Here is a 14,366-nt window from a genome sequence, read left to right as displayed (position 1 = left end):
AATTCACTGAAGTGATAAATACAAGTGAATTTTCCTTTGCTGGAAAGGTTTATAGCAGTGACACTAAGAGATGAGACTAAGGAGATGAACCAAGGGCTGAAAATTTCTTGTTTTCTGAAGTTATTATGAAAGTTCCAGAGTGAAGAGCAACCCAGAGGTCCTGCCAGGTGGGAAGGAGCCATAACTGCCTCTAATGCTTGTTTTCCTACAACAGGGAGAATTGAGCAGACAAAACTCTTAAAGTATGTCTGCCAAAAGCCAAAGGTAACAGAGAAACCTCTAATAGTACCTCAACTGCTTAATACTGTTCCGTATGTTGTCATGAAAACAATTGTTTTGCATAGCAACTGCAGCAACATGTTACATGTGTCTCCACTCAGACAGTGGTGTGAAATGGCAGAATGGAAGGGGGAATAAAGTGTTTCTCAACAACAGACAGATTTTCCAGCTTAATTCTTGTAACGTTTCCATGAAACAGGTGGTTGTTGTTGGTTTTGTTGCTTTGATTGCATCATGGGAGGAGCTTAAGGGCAGCTGAGAAATTTCTGTTCCCTTCTGGGATGTAGGAATTTGCAGCTACAGAGAGAAAAGGAAAGAAACACATAAGGGTCCAGCTGAGAAAGTGTTCTCAGACATGCTCTGGAGAGGATTTGTGATTGTGTCAGTCCATGGCCACATCTGCTCTCTGATCTGAACCTTCACGTTTTTTTTGGTGGAACATGTTCAAAGCCTTTATACCTCTGACCCTCCGTGAATGTGGTGATTTCATTTCCACAAATGAAGTCAGAGAAAGCCTGCTAGTCTTTCTAGTCTTCAGCATTTTTTATATGGATGGTTCCAATAGCTTTCCTGGCTATGAAATAAAAGGTAGAAAGACTCTGAGGTCGGTTGAAAGAGCCTTTCAGGAAATGCATGCTGTGAGATAAGAAGGGTCCAGTAGCCTTGCGTTCAATCTAGGTATTTCCTAAGAAAAATCAGCAAGCCAGGCTGTCAAGCTTTGTTTCTCTTCAGTGTGTGCCTGAAGGTCCCTTAGTTCAATGTCACAAGCTGACAAGGTAAGGAGTATTTACCAAGATTTAACTTTCAGTGACTTTGAAGTATCCTGCAGTAGTATCATCAGAGTCATCTGCTGATGCATTGCTTTGTGTTGGGATTTGGTCTTTGCAGTCAATTAGGGAGGAAAAATTGTTCATGGTTTCCTAGTTGCAAGTGGGATATCGTTGACTACTCTTCTGTGTCTGCTGTATGCCAAGTTTAGGAGTAATGGCCATGGTAGCCTGGGTGATTTTTGATCAAACAGATGTTTTTTAAATTCACCAAGTTTTCAGGATCCCCACATCTCAGTGATAAGTCATTTTGTCTCCTCTCACAAAACTTTCCCCAGGGAATCAGTGTCTGTTTAGTCCTGATGAACTGTTGGAAAATCTATTAAATGTGTAAAAGCACTGGCTCTGTACGAATGTGCCTGTTCTCATGAATTTCGGTTTGTAAGACGTTGTCATTAAACATCAGGACTTTTGCAGTATGAGGAATCATGAAATTTCGATCAACAGTCGAGCTTTCATGTTGCATCTAGATTGTGCTGCAATTGTAGGAACAGCTCCAAGCCAATAATTTCTGGTCCTTCTACTTAGAAGGACTGAATTCAGTTCTGTATTTGTAATGGAAATCCAGTGACTGAACACCTGCAAAGTGATAACGTGTGTGCTGTGCTCCTTTCAATGGTTTTGTCTGCTGAACTGCTGATACCTCTAGCTGTTTGTGAACTAACGTTTTGATAAAATGAGCAGCAGGACTATCCTGGGTTGTACTTTGTATGGCTACTTGCAGTGTCTCTGGCAGGTGTTGTTTGATTTTGTTCATTATTATTAATGAACAGTCTTTTACATTGTATGATTTAGAAAACCTCTTTGCCTTCTCACAGCACTCCTTCCCCTACCAAAAAAAAAAAAAAAAAAAAACAAACCTACTTGCCTCACAAGATTGTGAAATTTGCCAGAATGCTTGCATTTGTGTCAACATTTTTTCCTAAATTCAGTTAATTTCAAGATGTATGCAGATTTCTTCACTTGAAACCCAAATTACCAATGTTAATGACTTCAGGTTGCTCTGAAAAGTTACTTTTTGTTTTTCAGCCTACGAGAACATCATCGGAAAGCATTTATTCCAGACCAGGTTCCAGTATACCTGGCTCTCCAGGCCACACTATCTATGTAAGTATGCCTTCTGATGAATAAGCTGCCGATCACTTGCTTGCATGTAAAATACTTCATGCTGAAATAAATTGCTTTTATACTGATGCTGATGCCTTTATTCGAGTGGTTAAATTGTTCAGACTCTCGCCATGCAGTTTTTATAACTACAGAATTTCAAGAGCAGGGTAAGCCTTTTCCAGGTCACATTTCCCTTAGAAAGATACAGTAAATCTCTTGAAGTCATTTGGTGGTGTGAAGAGGGACAGAAGGCAGACAGGTCATCTGACTTTGTTAGGGGTTATGTGAGGAGATGTGTGCACTTCAATATGCAGTTCTTGACAGATCTGCTGTCTGCAGTTGCAGGACGTGGGGAGGAGGGTCAGCTACACTAAAAGAAGCCTGGCTGGTACAATACCTTCTGTTTCAGAAGTCAGATGGTTTGGTTGTGGAAAGAAATATGTTTTTTATTTAAGAACAAAAATGATACTAAGCATCCTTCTTTTACTAAATTAACGGTGCTGAAAATGGAAAGCTATTGATATGCTATTTTATTTGTGGTTACCTGAGATGTAGAGTGTTAATATAATTCCTTCAGTAATTGAGCCTCCTCTTTCATTATTTTAGAGGATCTCTTTCACTTCTTGGCCTTATTATTGGTACCTTTTGAGCCCATAAGATCTTAGAAATTGAAATTGGAAATACATCAGCAGAAGGTTGGCCCCAAATTTTTTAAAGGAATAATGTTTTTCTCCTCTTTTCATACCACTTTTCCAGGCATTTCAGTGTTGTAAATGTCAGTAACTTTTTTTTTCTTGGCAAAGAAGTCCACAGGATCAAAAAAAAAAAAAAGTCATCTTTTGTGGCTGTACTAAGCCGGTTCTAAGGAGGAAGAAGATCAACTCAAATGTACTTGGGTGAATAACAGAACAACTCAGCCTTCTCAAACTTGCTGTATTTCCATGCATATAACCTACACTTCCAAAAACTCACATCCATTTAAGAATCCTGTTTCTTGAAAGTCCATATAACCTTTGTCCTCATATAAACCATGCTCACAGATAACCTGCACAAAACCCAAGGTAGAAGTGGAAGATAACAGCTAAGGAAGAAAATCACAGGAAGACAAGTTAGTGAGAGAGAGTCCTTTATGAGGGGAGCAAAGATGAAGGTATGCTGGGAAGAGGCAGACCACAGGGCAAACTTTCTTTTCTGTTACCTATGCATAATGCTGAATCACTGACTTCATAGATAGCCTTAGGATTACATAGGTAAAAATGTAGCGTAAGACACAGAAATTTATCAGTTGCTTGTATAATAATGCAGAAAATTTACCAAAATTACAAATCTCAAGTCCTGAGTTTGAGTTAAATACTAGTTCTTCAGTGCATTTCAGCAACAGCAACAAAAATTATCTGATATATTAAAAATGTTCACACTGCAAATATTAAAACACAGAGCATGTCCTGGAGAACTGCCAGTCTGCTGTAATATCAACTCCATAAGCTGTAGGTTATGAAATTTAACTGCTGCTCAACAGCACAGTCTGTAGGGCAACATGGTGGCCTAGACCAGGGTCTACAGAAATATCTGTGGTAATTTATATTGGATTAAGTATATCCAGACATATTTGCAGCTCATTAACAGACTGTGGTAAAAATATTACAGAAATAACATACCTTAATATACCTACATATTTTAAGGGTTAATTCACTTAAGGTATTTTGTTATATCTGGTGAATAAAAACTGAAAAGATTTGAGGCTATTTTTAGAACGTGTATTTCCTAACTATTTCAAACCTTACTTCTCTATCAAAAAATGTTTTGTGTTGCTTCTAATTTATGGCATTGCTTAAGAACCACCAAGACCAGTGGTTGTTACGAGAGCTTGGGAAGGCAAATGCACTTTACTCTGAAAATACTAGGTGCTAGTACTCAGCAAGAATGGAACTGAATGTGAGTAGAAACAGATCAGCCTTGTTTCCTTGTGCAGCTTGCTATGAATAAATAAAATATCTAGTAGAAGAATTGAAAATCAATTTGAATATTCCCTTTCAGTTTTAATCATCAAATCTGTTTCTGTAAGGTGGGTAAGAATGTATAAGGATTTTTTTAAAAGCCTTTTTTAATTAAGGAAAGATATTAGCTATCTAAACTATATGCAAGGTCTCTTTCAAGCTTCTTCTGATGGGTGCAGCTGCCTTTGGAACTGATTTCCTACTTCCATTTTTTAACTAGTCAAGAGGTCCTTGCAGTTTTAGTGGAAAAAATAGTCTATGTTAGTACTATGTAGTATGCAGTTAGTAAGCAACATATGCCTTAGTCAGAAGCTTGGGTATAGGTTGAGTGATGAGTGCAATATAATAATTTCAGTTGGAGTTCGGACACCCAGTCCTGACAAATAGTCCTGCTTGCCTTTTTATTTCCTTGTAATAAGTTTTATTTCCTCTCGTGTGCACAGTTCTAAGTTGAATTTCTGTCTGTGGTCTTCTGCATGGAATCCTCTCATAATCTCTGTAATCTGCAAACTAAATTGATGTTATCACACATTTTACATATGGGGAAAACAAGAGCAGAAAGGTGAAAATACTTGCCTGAGGCCACAAAATGAGTCATTTGCAGAGCTGACCTTTACAGCTGACTACGGGGGATAAGAAACTTTTGTATTAGGTCTGTATATGCCATGTTCTTTCTTTCCTAAACTGAGAAAACACTGTGTGCTTTTGCAGAGGAGGCTTGCTGGAGAACAAGAAGCAATCACTTCGTGTGTAGAGTGCCAAAAAGGGTTTTCCGTAGCAACAGTGTGACAACAAATACACAAAAATCATAAATTCTGTGTAAAACAAAAAATTACCAGTGCATTTGTGTAAGTTAATTTATCTTCTGTCTTTGACCTTCAGGCAAAAGTAGACAATGAAATCCTTGATTACAAGGATTTAGCAGCCATTCCCAAAGTCAAGGCCATTTATGACATTGAACGTCCAGACCTAATTACTTATGAGCCATTCTACACTTCTGCCTACGAGGACAGACAGGAGAGACAGAGTCTTGGAGAGGTAATGAACCAACAAGCAACTCATTCTGCTATATGCTTTATTCAAAGCCTGCTTCGCTTCTATCCTCTTTTGAAACAGTTTCTAATTGACACTCCTAGATATTGTTGCTGCTGCTGTTCACAGTGCTTTTTGTCTGTTTGATCTGGGTTTAAATGGGAACAATCATGATGAAGCCTCTTGTGAAACTGCACAATTAATCACACAGTTAAACACCTACATTAACACCAGCCACTGACAGAGGAGTGACGGGAGCAGGGGGAGGCTTGCAGGCTGTCTGTAGGTGCATTCTTGTAACTCACGTGGATATCCTAGTCTTTGGGTACAGCAAAGTCCAGAATGTGAGGCAAAATCCAACCTCATGGTGTGTTGTGGAGCACTGATATTCACAACAGAATATGAGGAATAAAGGGCAGTAAAAGGATTAAGAGCAGCGGGATGCTTTCTCTTACACATAGTGAAGGGAAATATATTTCCAGAGCACTTTGCTAGACATACTGGATAAAATCTGAACTGGGTCAGAATGAAGTGCTCTTCCACCTGCGATAGCAGGTTAGTTGTGTTATGTAAATAGCTACCTCACATTTAGTAAGGATTCATGTATCCTGCAGTGATGGAAAAAACCCCTATTTAATTCATTCTCTTCAATTTGTATTTAAAGATATCTTTCAGGTTGTAAGGTCCCCCAGTTTTCTCAGGTGAACTTCCATAGCTGCAATTACTATTTATATGGTTCCAGTGCAGATAGTGAAGCAGGTTTTGTCATGTAATACCATCTGGCTGTAAATCAGACTTCTGAATCCAAACCTAAATAGACATGGAAATGGATTTCCTTTCTTGCAATCTCAGTGACTTTCCTGACTGTAACTGAATGGAGTATGAAGAGAAGCTGAGGAAAAAGGAAGTACAGTAAATCATTCGCACCAGTGGTCTCAAGATGCCCAGATCAGTGACTGATAATCTGCTTTCTTAGCAAAGTGGTCTGCCCACCAACAGATCAGAGCTGCCTCCGTTTTTCTCCTTTGTTCTTTAATGTTTCATAGGGTTAGTCTTTTGAATTGTAACATGAGTTAGAAATTCAAGAGACTGTTCAGCTCAGGAATAAAATAAGAGATTAACAGGTCAGAATACTACACAATTTTCCCCCTCAAATTTATGTTGGTAGTGAATCAAGCTGACATCTGGTTCATAACTACTGTGAGATTCATTGGTGACCTCTGACCAGTTCCAACAGGCCTGACCCATTCCACAAAACCCTCTACAAACACAAGTCTCTTGTTAGTGACAGAAGAGGAACTAATTAATCTCACCCAGAGAAGGTGAACTATTTGTTAATCCTGAAGGGGAAGCTTCTCACTTGCAAAGCAGTATGTTGGAACTTGTCTGCTGTTATGCTTGTTCTGGAGATAAGCAAAAGCCTTTGGGGTTTTCTTACCCCATATTTTCACCAGCATTAAATCCAATTAATTTCTGGTGACTACAGAAATTTGTTCTGGAAACAGAAGGGCTCTCACCTTCTTTCAGAACATCTGGGGTTTCCACCCAATGCTACTGCTGCCTTCTGTCACCTTGGGCAAGTTACCTCACCTCTTTGTACCTGTTTTTCCTCCCTTCCCTTGCCCTAATGAGAGCACAAGCCCATTGGGGTGGAGTGATCTCTTACTTTGTGTTTGTGTTGTGGTAATTGAGTGACAACAATCTTGGTACATCATACATCAGTCACCATCATCTTTAAAAAGCAAAGGAGGTGACATGTTTAGTCATGGCAGGGATTTGCAGACTTTGAGTGATTTAACCTCCATTCTCTTTGCAAAGTGCGTGTATGTGGTGGTGTTAAATAAAAGGGGACCCTGAGTTTAAGCTTATACACTAGAAATGCCCTTCACCATGATTTAAAAAAAAAAAAAAAAGGAAAAAAATCACTTAGCTCTGCTAAGAAAGATTTCTGGGTGTACAAGGGAAATGTGCAAGAGCCACCAAATTCAGTAGTGGAGACAAACCTTAAGTACAGGGAATGGGCTACAAGAAAATTGTATACTTTAGCCATAGAAAGTGAGAAAACACAGCATGAGAGACTTTCTTCTTTGTTGCAATGGAAGGGAAATGCTTTGGAAAATTTCTCAGTCCCGTTCAGTTAAATCCCAGTCTTGTTTTTCTGGAAGTCTGTGATGAAAAATGTTTTCACATAGCACCATCTAGTGGGACCAGGCATTTTAGTTATAGACCCACCAGCAGTTAGCAGGGGAAGAGAAAAGGAGCTCATGAAGAGGTGGTTTAGCTTCTGAGATGAAAGAGATTAAGAGATATGAAATGAGCTCTGTAAATAAATTTTCTGCTACTGAGGCTGACCCTTAATATAGTGATAACGTTTCCAGAAACTGTCAGTTACTCAGGTTCTTCATGTCCTATAACTTCTGCCCTGCTAGCAGCAAACTGATTAGGACTGAAACTGTGTTTTCTCAGTTCTGACTTTTGTTGCATAAATACTGAGAGAAGCAGCATTTAACCTGCATGTCCTTTGTTTCTAGTATTCTGTCTGTTGAAAGCACTAAATGTGTGTAACAGCCTTCAGTAAACAAGCTGTTGTAAAATGAGAAAAGGATTTTTTCTAATGTGATGCATGCTTCGAAGTGGAGCATCCTACCTGGTAGTTCAAGAAAAACACAGTTAAAATGAGGTTGGTGTGAAATGCTGGAACTTGTGTTATAAAACGACACCTGTAAAAGTGTGCAGAAATTTCTCAGAGCACAAGACCTGTATGACTTAAGGTATTAGAGCAGCCCCTTAGGTCTCAAAGTGGTAGAGCATTGAGCCTGTTGCAGCGAGTAGAAGTTTTACTGTAAATTTAGTCAGAACAGGCTCTCTACCCGGACTTCTTCTTTTCTCTGCCCACCCACCCCACCCCCCAATCTGGAGTCATCACTCTGTATTTCCACTGGCTTACTATTCTGTTTCTTCTCAGTCAACTGCACAGTGTATTTTGAACTACTACTATGACTAGTGTAGACTTCTGTGATAGACCAGATTTTAAAGGACCTCATAAACCCTGAAGAAACAAGCATTCCTTGGCAGACCCAGAGTCTGAGATACGGCAGTTCACCTGTGCATGATAAAGCAGTAAGTTGGCTGCAGAGTGTGGTTCCATTTCCTAAAAAGCAGCAAGGTGATGTCAGATAGCAATGGAGTAAAAATACATGAAAAGTTAGTAATGGATTCAGCACGTTACTTTCTGGGATGCCTTCCCAGTCTTAGATTCCTGTGACTACCTTTTACAGTAGTAATTACCCTAGCATCTAGGCAACCACAGCAGAATATGGAAATTTATTTACAGTAACACATAAATTACTAGTAGAAAAATGTGGGAACATGCATCACAATATGTGCTTTTTTCATTCATATTGAAAGTTTTAGATTAGCTCTCAGGTTTTGTGGAGAATGATGCTACAAAGCACTGTATACGGTATGTTTCGTGTGGAGCAAAGTTTTTATAGCTGCTGCTGTTAGATATATAATGAAATGGTGGTTTGCCGTATAGAACTTGTGCAGTTAAAAGGATTAGGAAGACAAGAACGTAAAAGAAATTCAAGGCTTTGGTAGAAAGAAATGAAAGCAGTCTTTAAAAAGCTTTATGGAAACTTGCTGAAAAGGGGATGTTCTATACCCAAATAAAAATGTCACTCCTTTTTGGATACTTTGCATTCACAGTGTCACCAGCTCCAAGAAAGTTAATGGTCTCTAAATGCAAAATGTATAGCTGGATATTTATTACCAGAAATTCTGCATATGTTTTACACTACTGCTGTTGTACAGTATTGCAATAGTTGGACCAGAATCAGCAGTTCTGCTTCTGAGACATTACCTTAATAGTTGTATAGTTCTATAATAATTGTGGTCTTATTTAAAAGCATAATCTCTTGCCCAGTTTATTATGGCAATTAAATAATATTGAAGTTTAGCGCATAAAGAAAATAATTAAATCCTGATCTTCCAGCTTCAAATTGTCTTGTGATTAAAGGGCACATAACTGGTAATTATACATAGTCTTTATTCTTGTTCGTACCATCAACGTATGCATAATCCTATGTTTGATTTCTAAAGGTATTTCTTGTCTCAGTTTCCCTATCTCTGTAATAGAAATTTTTCATAATATTGTGCATAATATTTCTGCCTACTGGCCTTTGCGCATTTCTTTCAATATACATGCTTGTAATTCCTGTCTGTTCTCCTTATGTTACCATGGAAGAACACAGAGATTAAAAGGAGATCATATCAAAGAAATGTTGATCACAACTACGTACTCCTTTGCATGGGTATGAAATGTGAGGCCTTGGGGAGAAGCACATTTTTGCTGGAGTATGTGTGCTGGAGGAAAAACATGCTTCATCCTGGAAGTTGTTCTGTATTTCTGATTTTTCTTGCAAAGCTCTGAGTTAAGATTATTTACTTTTGATTTCCACTTTAAAGACTTCTTCGTAACAGGCATGGTTATTAAATTAATAACCCTTCTGATTTTGATCTTTACAGCTATTTTTTAATTACCGCAATGATTAGATGGCTGAGAGATGATGTTGCGTGATATTTGACCAAATTAATCATGCTTATAAAGATTCTCCCAGAAACTTTAATTGCTTCAATGGTTTATGGACCAGTTCCAGAACAATTCGGAAGAAACAAGTTCCAGTGCTGCACTGTCCTCAGTAATTTGTGCATTGCCATTTTACATTGCTATATATCAGTGTATCTTCAGCAATGTTTAGATTACCGTTTTCTGGCCCATCACACACAAAGATGTTTTGCTAACCTTATTTTTATGTCTTTGCAGTCTCCAAGGACATTATCACCTACCCCTTCTGCAGAAGTAAGTTTGGTGGAACCTTTGGGGGAGCAGTATTTTACCGTAATTAGAATTACTCCAGCAGGTGTTGATTTTGTTATCAGTCTGATCCATCTCTGTTTGCCACACAGACACTTTTTCTGAATATCAAAAGTTAACAAAAATTAAGTCTAAAAAGAAAACATTAAGTTCTTATTGACAGATTGTACACAAAATGAAGCTACCACTCCTACCCATTTGTTGTTTATAAAGCACAGTAATTTGGCCAGCAGAGGTCACTTCTTGTACATTCATCCTTCTTGTGGCATAGGCAGACTCAGATCTCAGGAGCTGGGTGATTTACATGAGCTAAAGTGCTGCTCTAAGCATCTAAGTAATAAGCCATGTTTGCTACTAAAACATTTGCAGTTTTGTCTTGAAGAAAGCATAACTATGGTTTGGTTTGGTTTCGCTTTTCCCTAGGAGTTAATTTGAACATCCCAATAACATGAAACATTTGGAAAGTCATTTGTCAGGGTACAATAGATGCCATTGCAGAATAATTATCATTTTGGAGGTGGGGACTGTTGTTTATTTGCAACATAAAAGTTGTAGTAGTTGTTATATGTTAAAAAAGTTACTTAAAATTTCTTGTAAATCTTCATGCATTAACATCAGTCCTGCCCCTTTTGTCCTGGTTTGGTTTGCTTCGTGGGGTTTTGGGGGGGGGAGTGGGTTTGTTTGGTTTGGGGCTTTTTTGTTTGTTTTTTTAATTGGCTTTTTTCCCCCAGGAAACCAAGTAAATTGATTTTTGCTATACAAGAAGGTGTCATGTTTTCAGATACAATGGGAATCTAATTTGGATACTAAATACCTTTTGATGTAGCTGGTTGACACACATGGTAAATTAAGCTGCAGAGAGCTATGTGCTGCAGCTATTGGATTCTTGCTGGTCTCCAAGTTAGCTAGGTGAAGGCTAGCTCATGTATCTTGGGCAGTATGCTCCACGAGAGATACTCTGAATGCAGCTTCTCTTATGGAGTCCCAGGAATGTGGGCAAATCTGGGATTATATAGAATTTAATAGAAATTACATTTGAAGTTGGAACCTTCCAAGACTGAACTCTGACCCAGACTATAAAAATGGATTGGACTCTTTGGAACAGATCATTGGAGAACAGTAATAATGCAGTAGGTTGAAATCTTACGGGATTTTGTTATTTCAGTAGCTTCTGCTGATGTCTTCAGATCCGTGAAAGTTAAGTGCTGCTAAAAATGTGTAATGTGCATTTACATTTATTAGTGAATGCTTCTATTCTGCAGGGTTATCAAGATATTCGGGATCGCATGATTCACAGGTCTACTAGTCAGGGCTCCATTAATTCTCCAGTGTACAGTCGTCATAGCTACACACCCACCATGTCACGTTCCCCTCAGCATTTCCACAGACCTGGTAAGGGCAACTGCATTAGAAGTATATGTAAAACTATTGTTTCTTTATTATGTCGCTTAGTGGCACAGTGAAGCACCTGTTTCTCTTAGCAGTGAAAATTAATTGAAAAATTGTTCCATATTTTAATATCTCCTTTTCTACCTGTTTTTTATTCTTGATTGATGCAGTCTTTTGTACTAGGCTGATGAGTGTTTCTTACATCATAAATATGGATCTCTGGGTTTGTTTCTGATTAATTATTTTTTAAATCTTTGTATGTTTCTGAAAGCAAGTAAGTATTTGCAGCAGCAAATCACAAACTTCATTCTGGAATTTGGGAAATGTATCATATTGGAAACAAGAGTTATGGCTTGACTACACAGAAGTTAGTAACGTAGGATTCCTCCCCCCTAAAAACCAATTCATTTAAAGCTTGGTGCAGCCATAGAATATCAGATTCAGCAGCAAAACCCCCAGATATTCCAAATTGCTAGTCATTTTTTGAAACACAGATCCATGGTTCACAAGGTAGATTTCTTTAATTAAAGCCATAGGCAACTGCCTGGGAACATTTAAAAAACACAAACTTCATTTACTGGTTTAGCAGTGATGTACAAGTTCTATGTACAATATAGAAAATGTACAGGTCATTCAGGTTCCCAGCGCGTTCAAAATTACTGGTTGTGTATATAAAAGCAAGATATGAAAATGAACTGTTCATGCACACCCAAATTGCATAAAAATGTATCTCTAAATGCTATTCATTGAAGACTTTTCAAGACTGATTTTATTGTTTATGGTAGTGAATTAAATCTTTGTGATCTGCTTTTAAATTAAGTGATACAGTCGTGCAGTTTCATCTTCCTTGGTGATTACAGCTGAACAGTTGGGATGCCAAAAGCCCATATACAATAGGAGCTGCATTTTTAAAATTAAAGATTTATAATAGAGCCACCACTGTGGAACTTGAATGCTGTAGCCATTTCCTAGTGGGGGTGGACTGAAAGCAGCTAATTGTGTCTGTCAGTGAATGCCTTACTTAAAGGACCCAAGGGAGGTGGGACAGAGGCAAATTGTGTCTGATACTTAGTGCTGACAACATGACTGTGTTTTAAGATGACGTTACAACTGAAACCGAAAGAGACTTAAAAGCGTGAAAAAGCTGCAAACTTCTGTCTCTTGATTCTGGCAATTCTGAGGGGATTTTTCCATTTGTATCAGTTGTATCAAGGATATGAACAAATCCAGGCCCTATTCCACACTTTACTGTAATTTGAGTTTTACTGTCTGTGTTCAGTCAAGGACCTTCCCCAGAAGCAGTCTCCGTTTATGTAACTTGTGATGGGCAGATGAGCTCAAGCCAGAGTTTGGATCCAAATGTAAAATCTTCAAAAGTTCACAGCCTGAGGGATTTTCTGAGAAGATACTTGTTCAAACTTATCTCTATTCAGATGATCTCATCTTTGGCTTACCTGTTTCTGTTTCTTATATGACACAGAAGTAATTCTGTAGAACTCATCATTTTCATCTTTGCTATCCTGCTTTGGGATAATTGTTAATGCTACTTTATAATTTTCCTACAGTAGTTATTCATGTTGAATAATAGCACATGTATATCTACCATTTTTCTCCTAATGGCACTTCTTATCATCATGTTATTTGCAAGAATAATTTCTCTGTGAATAAACCCAGTGGCCCGAGATAACTTCTCTTTGGCTCCCGGTTAGCCCTTGAGAGAGAAGTGAACCACTGTGTTGACGTTGTCAGCATAAGGTTCTTCAAAAATTTGAGTGCTACAAGTTTTGAAAAAGTTTGCAGCCTTTTCCTCCCACGGTGCCCTAGCTGATGTTGGCAGCATTTTTGGAATGTCTTAAAACAATAGAAAACAGCTTGCATGCCTCTTGACTAACATTTTTTGGTCAGGCACTTTTCAAAACAGCTGCTTTCTTAACTAATTGAGCATCAATGTTTGTGATGTTTGCATGGTGGTAGCAGGCTACTTTTTGGTAACAAGGCATAGATCAGAAGCTCATTAAGCCAATAAATGTTATGCTAAATTAGTGACGCAGTTAAAATCTGAGCCTCTCTTCTAATATTTCCTGTAATTTTGTCTAACATTTATGAACCCTTCGGTACGTCTTTAACCTTTTTTTTTTCTCCTTCCTTCTTTTCAGAATCCTAATTGTTCAATGCTTTTTTTTTTCTTCCTTTGAAGCCTCCTTCCCTGCCTTTCTCTTATTGTTTTTCTTTGTTTTCATTTTGTTCTGCCCCCCGATTCCCTGCTGCCGCAGAGCTGCTCTCTACTGGTGTGCAGCGGTTGTCATACCTGCGCACTAGCAGTCTCAGCTCCTCTCACCATGACTCCCGCCCCAACTCCCCCTTCCGACACCACTTCATCCCCCATGTCAAAGGTAAGGAGCCAGGCCTCCCCAGGGAGTACCCTCCAGGCTGGAGATTTATTAGCCTTCTGTCAAAGCTAATAAGGTGTATCTCCGTAAGGTTGTCATTGGCTGTATAGCTGAGCATGCCTCGAAATGTGCCGTTACACTTAAAACTATGTTAGAATAGACATAATGTCCTTTTTCAGAGGAAATATGTCATTTCTAAGGGCCCTAGTTGAAGAGTCATCAAGCAATTACCTATTAGAAATATACAGGAAAGCATTATCATTTACTATTTAGAACCTATATGTGCCTAATTTAGCTTTTTTTCTAAAGCAGTACATAACAATCACTACAGCAGTTAGCATATCAAATTAAATTATTATTTCCACATTTGTAAAACATGCATTTAAAAATTGACTACATATACTGCCTGGCTGAGAACAAGGTGATCAAAAATATGGAGAAGAAAAAAAAAGTTCATATAAAGATCAAT

General features: G+C 38.3%; 1 protein-coding gene across 10 annotated transcripts in view; it reads left to right on the top strand.

Annotated features, from left to right (window-relative positions):
• Nucleotides 1–14,366, top strand: part of ABLIM1 (actin binding LIM protein 1) — a 209,405-nt gene that overhangs the window by 164,549 nt on the left and 30,490 nt on the right. For 8 of the 10 annotated variants that reach the window (XM_049811324.1, XM_049811323.1, XM_049811320.1 and 5 more), the window contains 4 exons: nt 2,136–2,213; nt 5,093–5,248; nt 10,068–10,103; nt 11,381–11,510. In XM_049811324.1, the coding sequence (XP_049667281.1) occupies nt 2,136–2,213; nt 5,093–5,248; nt 10,068–10,103; nt 11,381–11,510 (400 nt within the window). The remainder of the gene's footprint in view (nt 1–2,135; nt 2,214–5,092; nt 5,249–10,067; nt 10,104–11,380; nt 11,511–14,366) is intronic. The other 2 variants (XM_049811318.1, XM_049811317.1) reach the window with 1 other exon arrangement.

Source organism: Accipiter gentilis, chromosome 9 (genome assembly GCF_929443795.1).
Source record: "Accipiter gentilis chromosome 9, bAccGen1.1, whole genome shotgun sequence".
In the NCBI taxonomy this organism is placed as follows: domain Eukaryota; kingdom Metazoa; phylum Chordata; class Aves; order Accipitriformes; family Accipitridae; genus Astur; species Astur gentilis.
This window is presented reverse-complemented; position numbering and strand designations above follow the sequence as displayed.